Source organism: Sprattus sprattus (genome assembly GCF_963457725.1).
Source record: "Sprattus sprattus genome assembly, chromosome: 11".
Lineage (NCBI taxonomy): Eukaryota > Metazoa > Chordata > Actinopteri > Clupeiformes > Clupeidae > Sprattus > Sprattus sprattus.
In genome coordinates this window covers 16,559,062-16,570,852 of record NC_137909.1, presented here as the reverse complement: position 1 = coordinate 16,570,852, position 11,791 = coordinate 16,559,062, and the positions used below count along the sequence as shown (strand labels likewise).

At 44.5% G+C, this 11,791-nt stretch overlaps 1 protein-coding gene across 1 annotated transcript in view; it reads left to right on the top strand.

The window, feature by feature from the left end:
* LOC308372100 (A disintegrin and metalloproteinase with thrombospondin motifs 19-like) overlaps positions 1 to 11,791 on the top strand; it is a gene marked incomplete at both ends in the record, with an annotated part of 56,139 nt that overhangs the window by 13,106 nt on the left and 31,242 nt on the right. The window contains 3 exons of the mRNA XM_080847209.1: positions 3,473 to 3,578; positions 10,210 to 10,350; positions 11,010 to 11,160. Coding sequence (XP_080703335.1) covers positions 3,473 to 3,578; positions 10,210 to 10,350; positions 11,010 to 11,160 — 398 coding nt within the window. The remainder of the gene's footprint in view (positions 1 to 3,472; positions 3,579 to 10,209; positions 10,351 to 11,009; positions 11,161 to 11,791) is intronic.

The following is an 11,791-nucleotide window of genomic DNA, read 5'->3' as shown; positions in this document are numbered from 1 at the left end:
AAGCAAACAGCACCAACAACAGCAACAAATAGACAAAAGAGCTTGGTAACGGCATTATTTAAGTGGACGTTGATACACATGTTTACACAAGATGCAACAATGTTGCCTTGTGTCATGTCAGACACCAGCTATGGTGCCAAACTTGATCTTTCATGTCTTGCCAGGTTGGATCTACCATCTTTTGTTAACTGTTGTTACTGATGGGAGAGTCACTGACTTGTTTACTCCACAGAGATGATAAATCTGTATGCAGTGATGATGCAAATGCCATCAGAGGATAAGGGTAGTACAGTCCAAGTCACTGTCCAAGTCTAGAGGTTGTCCATGGTGTTGAGCTGTGAATGGGAAAAACATTCAGGATGTGAGTTGTGTTTGCTCCTCTGAGGCAGAGAATGAGTCAGTGAGCTGTAAGTGCCTATTAAATACATTACACTGCAAGACTTTCCTAGGTATATCATCTTCATAGTCTGTGTGGTTATTCAAATGATGAATATTTATAAATTCAGGTGTGTTTCAACTGATTTTGATCTTTGATGTCAGACGATAGTCGTGGCTGTGTGTCAGCTCTTCATTCATCATATCCCTTTGAAGAAGAGAATCATCCTATCATGGAGGTCTTAGCCTTGTGAGGTCTTTACTTTCATGGAACTCGACATGTGTATGATGTACAAATACCCTCTAATGGTTAATGGCATCCTGTCATCATCTTCTCCCCTCCATCGCCTCAGTTCGTGCCTCAGTTTGAAGCGCAAATAGTGGGTCTGTCTCCTCAGCTGTTTCTATGCTGAGCCGGCCGGCAGTGCTGCATGCATTCCATCAGCTGGGTCAGTCAGGATCACTGCCTCAAGTACTCGATTCTCTCTGTTCAGTGAGTCCAAAAAAGATGGGCCCAACCCATTGCAAGTATTGAAAAATAAAGAGGAACAGGACAAGGGAAATAAGCATACAAATCAAATCCACAGGTTTGGTTGCAGTTTCTTAAAGCGTTTTATTTCGGTGACCTCAATTCATTTCAATTGTCTACACATTCAATAATGCGTAGTTTAAAGACAATTATGAACTCATGTGTCAAGTATAACAATGTAACAAGTATTGTGTGCTTCAGTGAAATATAATGGCGTGCATTTGCCTGCAGTGTTCATATGAACTTCAGACTTGGTGGACATGTTTCTGAAAAATTATTCAAAATGGAACATATAGATTCAGTGGTTTAGTAGAGAAGTATCAGTTTCATTAAATCACTTATAGGTCCATGAAGGAAATAAAACGGCCAATACTTGAATCCTATTATGCTTATGTGTGTCTACTTTGTGTGGTGCTTTGTTTCATCCTATTTTTGTGTCCAATTGAAGGCCATTATAATATTGAATCGCAGGGCATTCACTTAGCAATAGAGACAGTCTGACTTTCACTCAGTAGTTCCGTTAAGACAGCTCAAAAAGGCAGGACAGACGAGGACAGGAGGAAGAAACAAACTGGAGACAGTGATGTTATCTAGCGCAAACATCAAGCAAAATGGTTTTCAGGGCACGGTACAAAGGGTATAAAAAGCCCATGATGCGCTTGCGCTCGGAACTGCGGCTCCATTTAATGAGCAGGAAAGAGATCTAACGTTACCTCACTGGCGTTGGGCCGTGCGGTAGACGATTCCACTTCCACGTTTGTGGAGCGGGACGCACCTCGGCTCGGCGACACTTGGATGTGTGCGGTGGAGATCGACAAGCCGGGCTTTGTTTCCCATGGACTCGTCCAAGCTCGTCCTGCACCATCCGTCCCCTCTATTCCCCCCCTCTTTTTACCTCACATTTGACTAATGACTGGAGGATTAACACGCTAACAGACCAGACATAATTCGTCAGAGGGAGACAGAGAGACGCATTGTCATGGTCGTGAAAGAGAACAAGCCCCTCCGTGAAACATATAAGAGCATAACGCTGCAGCCCTGCCAGCTATTGTCTTGGTTTTTGCCCAGCAGGCGGCTACATCTAGGCCTTTACATGAATGGGCAAAGGCACTGTGGATGAGTGTTATCATGGGGTAATCATAGGCCACGGCGCTGTCTCGTATTTCGAAGTGTGAGTGGTGTTATTATAAGCACACTTTTTCAAGCAAAACTCAACACCCGCGATACACCACTGAGGCCCCCGCCGGCGTGAATGAGACAAACAGAAAGCCTGGCTGTTCGGGCGGCATGAGCAAAGACTATCCACAGAAGGGCCCAAGCATTCATTAATGGCTAGATTAGTTCTAATCTCTCGACTGGCTGGGAGACAGTCGTATAGCCACCTCAGAAAGATTTTTTTTTTATTTCATTCTTTTTTTTCCTCGAAAGGTAGAAACGAGAGAAAGGGGGAGACAGGTTGGGTGGGTGATGGGTGTATATGGAGCATGCTTGAGGGCCTATAAGGTAATGTAATGGTCATCTTGCCCCCCTCCAACCTCCATTCCCCCCCAGCTCCGCCGCTCCCTGAAACTACACCTTGTGTATTTATTTTTCCCCATCAAAGGCATGATTGTTCTGCTGCCCTTCGTAATGGAAAGCATTAGTTCTGGATCCATTTCAACAGGGTGATTAAACCATCAAAGGTCAGCACATACAACCCAATACACGAGAGAGATCGAGTGAGAGAAAGAGAGAGAGCAGAGAGAGAGAGAGCAGAGAAAGAGAGATACAGAGAGAGAGAGGGAGAGGGAGAAAGAGCAAAAGATAGAATCGAGTCCTTTGCTTTGTTTTCCCTGCTGAATTCAATCCTGGCAGGAGCGACAGAGTTGCAGCTGTCATGTGGATGCGAAATGCAGAAGTGCGCACCAGACATGACGCTAACAACCCTTAAGTGGTCCGAGTCATTTACCTGAAATCAGGATGTATGAGAAAGCCGGTTTGTTTAAACTTCTCAAATGTTCCCAGACGAAAGAAGAAAAAAAAAGCCCTGCCACTGTGCTCACCTTGAGTGCCGACTCAAGGAGCCTGTCTGAAATAAGGGGTGGAGGGAGTTTAAGTTCAGGATATATTTGTGCGAGCGATGGAGCTCAAGTTTGCTGTAAAGCTGTGGTTGAAACCATCAACGCAATGCCTTGGTAAACAGCCCAAATGACTTCTTAGTCTCCCAGCTTCAAAACGTCTAAAATAAAATGTTTTTTTTTTTACAATACCATTAACCCCATTGGAAGTACTGTGACATGTAACAGCCCTCTAAGGAATGGGAAAAGTCAGATGTAAGAAATGAACTAAAGTATTTTATGTATTTCCGAGCCCCTCCTCAGTCATTTCACCATCAGGCATGTATGTTAGGGTTTCGATATTTCGCCAACACTTTGTAAAAGCATTTATACATAACAAACAGTAATCGAAAGTTTTGGTATTTTAGCTGAGGAAAGATCGGGTATAGTGGGTGTTGTCATCACTCTTGGCCCGAACCCTTCCCCTAAGGTGATGTCAGCGTGTTGTTTTTGTTCCGTTTCTGCTCTGCAGGGATTGCGTACCTCAGCGGCATGTGCAGTGAGAAGAGGAAGTGCATTCTCGCCGAGGACAACGGCCTCAGCCTGGCCTTCACCATTGCCCATGAGATGGGTCACAAGTAAGTGACGTCTTGCTATTTCTTCTTGCTGGTCCTCTTCTTATTTGAAAAAAGGGTAAACCTCCAAAATGCCTTGTCTCATTTTTAAAGGGTGATTTCTGTAGTTTTTTTCACTTTTTGTAGTTTTTCTCTGTAGGTTGTTTCACTCGTGTGTGGAACCTTGCCTCTACTGTAATCATCATGTACATAGAGAGCACCATTTGAACTCCCCCCATCATGTTGGCTACCCCAGGCTGCAAAAGCACTTACAGTATCCATAAAGGGTATGACACAGAGGGATATGGTTAAGTATCGCTGTGCATAAATGGATGGCCTTGACCACTGGGTAATGGCTTTTCAAGGCTGGTGCACGAGTCCACTCGTTTTAGGTCACCCTGTAGAGCACAAGGGCACTGTGTAGCCTACCTACAGTGAGCTGCAGTATCTCTGCCGTGTTAAGTCATTGCAGTGTTTTGCGGATGGTGTTCAATTCTGTCTAGTTTGTGGAACTATTTGTTTTATATCTTTAAAAATAAGGGGCAGAAAAAGGTGCAGTAAATCTAATCGAATTCAGTTTTGTGAAAACAAGGTGAAATCTGGGCCTTTGAGTTCTACAGGATGCGACCGTCAACATGTGTGTAAACAGCCTACTTACAGTCCTCACGGTTCTTTTCTCTCAGCTATGTAACATTTTACATTAAGTCCTCCTGGCTCAGGTCAAACAACTCAGGGCCACTTTCGGGCCAAATCCAATCCCAGGGTAAGCAGCAAACTGGGATGCAATTTTGAAGTTTCGAACCTTAAAGAACAAAGGGATGCTGATATGTGAACATCACCGCTCGCTGTGCTGTCCCCCCCCCCTCCAATCACTCACCCGTGACCGCGGGCCATCGCGTGTCGCCCAGACACAAAGGTGACATTTGGCCACGGTAAACATCCGCCTCTGCCCTTTCCTGGGGTGGTGATTGCCGCGCAGCGAGTCAGTTATGTCTCACCGGAGGCTGTGTTTGGGTTGCCAGAGCCGTGGTGATTGGATGGCCGAAGCTGGAATTAATGATGTGTGTTTTTGTGTGTGTGTCTGTGAATTTGCCTGTGTGCGTCAATGGAGGAGCAGTACTTGTGTGTGTGCGTGTGTCTGTGTGTGTGTGTAATTGTGTGTGTATGCTTAGTGTCAGACAATGTGTGTCTGTATGCTGGAGTGGAAGTGTGTCTGTGTGTGCTCAGTTTATGTTTCTGAGCATATTTGTGTGTGTCTGTTTCTAAACGTTAGCGAGTTGTGTGTGTGTGTGTGTGTGTGTGTGTGTGTGTGTGTGTGTGTGTGTGGCATTGGGGAAACATGGTGGAAAAGCTCATGGTGCAAGAGCTGCTGGGGCCCGGGGGACCCCTGTACGCCTGGAATAGAGGGCCCCGACTCTTTCCACAGTGCAGGAACCAGCATCTGGTTTCATTAAAGCTAACAAGGCTGTCTCATCCACTCGCCGCCGTCTTCCTTCCCATTTCACCCTTCGCTCCCCTCCCCCCTCCCCCTGCCATCGTCTACAGACCACCCCCCCCCCCCCTCCCCCTACACACGCACACACACTCCCACCCACCCCTGAGCCCACTCCACAGACCCCATTCCAAACTCCTGCAGGGACTTTGGGTTGAATGTGACATCATCCTCCCCTCTGTCATCCCCTAACCCCAACCCCCCCTCCCAAAAAAAAAACACAACTCTGTATTTGTCCTTAGAGGATCTTGAGTTTATATCTGGTACCATCCGACCAGAAACACAGACTTGGAACACAGAGAGAAAATGAAGAGCTTAACCCCCTGATACATCAATTTCCTGAATTCAAAAATCAATTTCTTGAATCCAATCCATAACCCTTAAAGGATTTTCCGTCCAATAAATACACTGACAAATATGAAATACTATTTGAAAAGTACCTGAAAGAAATAAAATGTTCAGGAATACACGTCTCTCAGTCACAGCACCAGTAGGACAGCGTATAGACACCCTCCCGTTCATTAGTTGTTCTGTTCACATGCTAAAGACTTTGTCATTACCTGTGGCTTTAAGGGAGGAGATAGGCCATGAGGGAGAAAGTCCACTGTACACAAAACTTCACCCAGGTCTGAGTAAACATCATTTCACCCTATCCAAGTCATTTGGAAGTAGATGGTAGTAAATATGGAATTCCATCGCAGAAGATGTAGTACATGTCCACATCACGCATGTGGAAACAGAGATATGGAAAGCGCTAGAGTATTTGTTACCAAGCTTTTGAATTCCAAGGACAACGACACATAATGTAATACGGTGCTACAACTTGATGCAGTGCTATTATCTGGATATGAAAATGGATGAGTACGTTATAATATTTACAACTATCACACTAAGAGATTTGCTTGTTGTATAGGCTAAATAGTAGTCTTATACACCACATACTCATAAACAATGAACATACCTGTGCAATATGTAGTGTTACATCGCCATTCGTGAGTATTTGTTCTACCTTTGCTGTGTGTGCTAGTGTGAACTCTTAGGTACTGTTATGGGTACCATTAGGGGCTGTAATTTGTGTCAAAACTTACGTTTGCATGGGTAGGTATATAGTGTATACTGCAAGTAGTGAGAGTGCTATAAAGAGAAAAATAAAAATATAACATGTATACGACTTACATATTATTGTAAGTAAACCTGTGCAGAATTCAAACAAATAAGTTCTTAAAGTTGCTTCAATTTTCAAAAACATCTCATCTTGTGAGAACCACAGAAGTGCCTGAATCTAGCCCCAGGCTCCTGGGGGTTCAGCGAAAGATGGGTGGATGAGGGGGGCTGTGGATGTATAAGATAGACGGTCTCTCTGATGAGTGAGAGACATGCCCCCTCCCTCTTTCTCTTGTGTTCATTTGTTTATTGGATTGTGTGCACGTGCAGATTTGTTGTACAAATTTGCCCTCCCTGGGGCAATGAGCTCAGCGGTGTGGCCTGTGGCTCCAGCTCCGGGGGCTCCCTGCTGTGGAGAAGTGCTGATGCGCCAATTACATAGTTGGAGTGCTGATGGGGGGGTTGAGGGGTCATCTCAGATGCCTTCTTACGTGATCTGCCTTGTGATGGCTATGTGAAGTGCTGGGAGTTTGTGGCTGCCTGTGTGTGTGTGTGTTTGTAAGTGTTTAATTTCCGTTACTCTCTCTCCATTTTTATGTATGCTTTTTTTATGTAGATTTATGTTGCCTGTGCTATACTTCAGATGTTTAGGGACAGGATCTCGCTCACTCAAAACTGCATCTCTCTTTAACAATTCCAGGATATGGGGGAGAGAGAGAAAGAAAAAAAAAACAGTTTAATTACTACTAAGACACTCATTCATTTGCCAAATGACATCAGCTTGCGTCATCACTTGGCTGTGGTCTCTCTTGCCTGAAGCCACACCACGACACCCAGCTGCATGGTTGAACTCGACTAGTAATGCTTGTACTGCAAGCCTTTTCCAGGCCACCCAGCCACAGACATAGGGCTGTGACTATCACCCGGTGCTAATCACTCTTAATGGCATGCGGTGCAATTTTACTATCTTATTTGCACGTCCCTCTTCATTATGTTATCTGAGAGGTTTTTAAAGGTCATGAGAGTTCAAGGCAGAGTAGGTGCAAATGAAGACTGGTATGGGGACACCGTACTCATTTTCACTTTAAAGCTACACTTACCAGTCTAGAGGATGGAGGAGATGTGTCTCTTTTTCAGGTGCGTTCATAGAAATATAAATAATCTTTGAATGGCAGTGTTTCACCACGACTGTTAGACGTGTGCTATTCTAAACACCGATTTAGATTCTGGTTTTGGAAGAACCGACAAAGAACAACTTCTCTCTTTGCCTAGGCAGAGCCTTTAGATAACTCAGGAGGGGAAAAAAGACAGTCTCTCGACAAATTCTCAGACACGATCTGACATCACTGAGCTAATAATGGATGTTCTTTGATGGCAAGGCATCCCGGTTCTAATCTCCCTTCCAATCCCCTCTTTGATTTCAAGGGGCAAGTATAGACTGCTATAAAACTCAGAGAGAAAGAATCCTAGCGTGAAATGCAGGACTGTTTGCTAGCTCTCTTCTTCTTTGAGCACGATTATTGGGAAAGAATGTGGATGCTTCATGCTGCCTCTCTCACCGCAGGATTCTGCATTAGATGACCCAACATGAGGCATGCATAATAAACATGTATAGTATCTTGATTACTGCCACACTGGCCTTTACTATAGACCTCCTTTTTATACCTTAGGTAACTTTTGACAGTTGTAAGTGTACTTCCAGCTTCTCCCAAAAGTCGGTTTGTGTTCAGTGTGTCTTTTCCACAAAGATGTTTCTCTTTCCATGCGCCAGTTGTCCTCGTGTCCGTATCGCGCTGCCATGGTAAGATTCATCGTTCTGAAATGCTCCATTTGAAAATGGATTTAATGAAAACAATTACCTCTCAGCAGCACAAAGGTGCCCCCCAAAAATCGAACCCCTCCGTGACCCAAATTCATCTAGGAGGTTCACTGATTGCCACAAAATATACAATCTAGTGAACGAAGCCCTATGATGTCATATGATTTATGTTACTGTAATTATCTTGAAAACTTACGTTTAATTTCTTTGAAAATGATTTTTTTTTTCTTTTTCAACAGCCTCATGGGTCTGCCCTGGCATCCCCCCATCTGCTTTGCATTTTAGAGCAAATTAAATATACAGTTTTTGGAGACAGTCGAGAATGATGTATGTTGGCCAAATGTGGAGCTCAGCAGAAAATGGTGAAAAAAGAGAGGAAAAGAAAAGAAAAGAAAATGCGAACACTTTTTGAATTGGGGGAAAGAGGGAATGATTGTTTTTCCCCCTCGCACAAGTGCAGCCACAGCGATGAGCTGGAGTAGGCCAGAGGTTTCGGATGTCTATGCCATTTTGTGTTTGCATTGTCTGCTTTGCATTTCACTGAAACTGATTGATAAGCTATTATGATGTGTTCCAATGTCTAGTTCTGTACTAAGGCTTAGATGTCCAGATATGTCAAGCTATTGTCAATCAATTTCACATAGGCATTTAATGGTATCGAACCAAAATCTGAAAATGTGGTGACAGGGAGCCGTATAGTGCTTTGCTGTCTTAGCCTTGCAGCTAACTATGTTATTGCCAGTTTAATTGCCAAATGTTGAACTTGCAGAATATACTCAGAACACCCACTGATATTTCTAAGGACCTGCCTGCGGCACACGGATGTCTCTTTGGTAGAAGAATAGAATGCAGAGTTGGAGTTGCTAGATACTCATGCTCAAAATAGCATATGGCCCTTGTCTCTGGTCCATTGGACTCCTATGTTAGTAAAATACACTCATAAATACATGCAGCGAATGAATACCAAATCTTAAGAACTTTAATAGTTTCCTATACTGAAACACAGTGTGGCAACCATCAGTGTGCGTATTAATGTGGGTACAGCCATCTGTACATCGCTATATGCCACAAGAGCTCTAATGCCACGCTAGTTGTTTTTAATTAAAACCACATCCCTCTGGCGTAATGTCGAACACATTTGTGCCGACTCACAAACTCAACCGAGACCCTGGCTGGGCATTTTGGACACTTTTACATTGCTGCAATAAAATGCATTTTCGTAACTTTATGAAGTGGTAAGTGATACCATAAACCAAAGCTTAAAGTGGTAGCTTCAGGAAAGGTTTAACGCATCAACGTTCCCTTTGTTTTTCCATTCAGCAGAGGCAAAAAAATCCCCTAAGGATTGTAGTAAGGTGCAACTGTGAGGATCAAACAGAGACAGACACACACACACACACACACACACACACACACACATCTCTCTGCTCGTTTGGAACACTTCTCCAGGTGCTGCCGTTATCAGAGGAATCAAGTTCAGCCTCGGCTTCACCATGAACGTTCCTCTTGTGGAGGTGTGACGGAGATGTTTAACACTCCCCTGATCTCTCTCTCTCTCTCTCTCTCTCTCTCTCTCTCTCTCTCTCTCTCTCTCCCTCTCTCTTTCCCACCCTCTGAAAAGCCCAGGTGGATGTTGCTTTAAAGATCCAGGAGCCTTTGAGCCTCTGACTCTTGAGCAGTTACAGTGCTCACACACACAGGCATTCGGGTGATAAAGATACCGGGACTGGAGGCAGGGAAGGGGAGGTGGGGGGGAAGGAGGGCTGGGGAGAGGAGGAAGTAAGGCCTCTTTGATTTTACCCTCCCTGTGGGCAAAATGGAAACCGAGACAAAGTCGCACTTGTTTCGGCTGATCAAAATGGGCAACAGATGAAGATGTAATCGTTAGCTCGCTCAATCGTTCACTCACTCATTCATCCCTGGTCATGTCATTGTGAGAGCCGGGTAGGAGAGCGCCTTAAAGAGACTCATGGCCTGTTTGTTTTGTGGGCTATTTATTAGCCTTTCATGCCCTGCCATGTTTTTCTGCGCTACAGATGTTTGTGTGTATCTTTCTTTTGTTGCCTGTAAATGGGGTGTGTGTGTGTGGCTGACGGGGGGGTGGTGGAGAGGGGGCATGTTGCTAATTTGCTTTGCAGGAATAAAATGATGCATTGAAATGCTAGTTTGAAGATACAATAACCCCGCTTCCCCCCTACCCCTCTTGTCCCCGCACCTCTTCCTGTTTGTGGTTGCCGCAGCATGGGGGTGAGCCATGACAACGACCACCCATCGTGCGCTGACGGCCTCCACATCATGTCCGGGGAGTGGATCAAAGGACAGAACCCAGGAGACGTCTCCTGGTCCACCTGCAGCCGCGAGGATGTGGAGAAGTTCCTCAGGTAGTGCCTCTTTGGGGCTGGGGGGGTAGGCAGGCTCCACTGATACAATGTAAAGTGAAAAGTAAACGTGGTGGACGTGGAATGCAATCTGGAGGGTTTAAAAACAATTTAATTGTTTGTTTGTTTTTTTACTGTGGTATATTCAGTCAAGGTAATTTGAATGTAATGGTCAATTGGATTAATTCCAATGAATTAATATGAATCATGGAGTTTGTTTTTCTGATGGATAACAGCAGAGATAGATAATTGAGTGATTCTCATGTTTGGTATGTTCTCATGATTGTCTTTTGTCTGGTCAATAGTGTTTAATTGAGGATGTAGGCTGTGATATCATTCAGGCCTGCGTTTGGAGCTTATTTGTTATGATAGCAAACAGTTACCTCAGATCCTCTCCAGACTTCCTTGTTGAGAGGCTGTCAGATAAGCATGGAGCCACGCTATTTTGCAGGGAACTCTTATTCAGATGACTGCATAAGCTCAAGGATAGCCTGGCAACACACTTAACTTTTCTAACCAATTCTGATTATTGGTGTGTGTGTGTGTGTGTGTGTGTGTGTGTGTGTGTGTGTGTGTGTGTGTGTGTGTGTGTGTGTGTGTGTGTGTGTTGTGCATGTGTGTGTTTGTGCATGTGTGCATGTCTGTGTGTGTTCTTGTCACAGGTCCAAGGCAAGCAGTTGTCTGCTACAGACAGACCCACTCAGTCTGAACTCTGTCATCTTGCCTTCCAAGTTGCCGGGCGCAACCTACACGCCAGATGAGCAGTGTCAGATCCTCTTCGGGCCCTCTGCCTCCCACTGTGAGAAGATGCAGGTAAGACACGCAAATACTACCGTCCATTAAGAAAAGTGCAAACCAGACACATGAAATGGGACTTGCAAATATAAAGGCCTCTATTTTGAGGAGACAAAACCGGACTGACGGAAACGACAGCGCATGCGAACGGTTGAGGTGTGATCAAAGGCACTAAGTGGGCAGCACCAGGCCTAAAGTCATAAATGAAAGGTTTGGTTAAAGCCGATCAATAGCATTGTCGAGCAATCCCTTTAAACTCAATGCATCAGACGAGAGTACAATGCAAGGAGAATAAACTGTAGTGCTTCTTCTGGTGTTCCAAACCAATTCATTCGAGGCATAATTGGAGCTTGTCAGAACTAAGAACTATTTGAAAATGCCCTTGTTCTTTTTTGGTTTTTAACTACAATTATTCTAGGATCAAACTGTAGGCTACTAGGTGAGGTGCAACGGGAGACAGTGGACATAAAGGTAGGCTATTCTTTTGTGTAACTCGAGGCTACTGGTGACTGTATGTGTTGACATATTAACGATATGGGATATCCCAGAGGCAGGGAAATAACCTGATGTATGAAACACACGAGCAGCAGTGACCAGTAGCCTACACAAATTGGGAATGCATAAGATGTGGGAGGTGGTGAGCTACAAC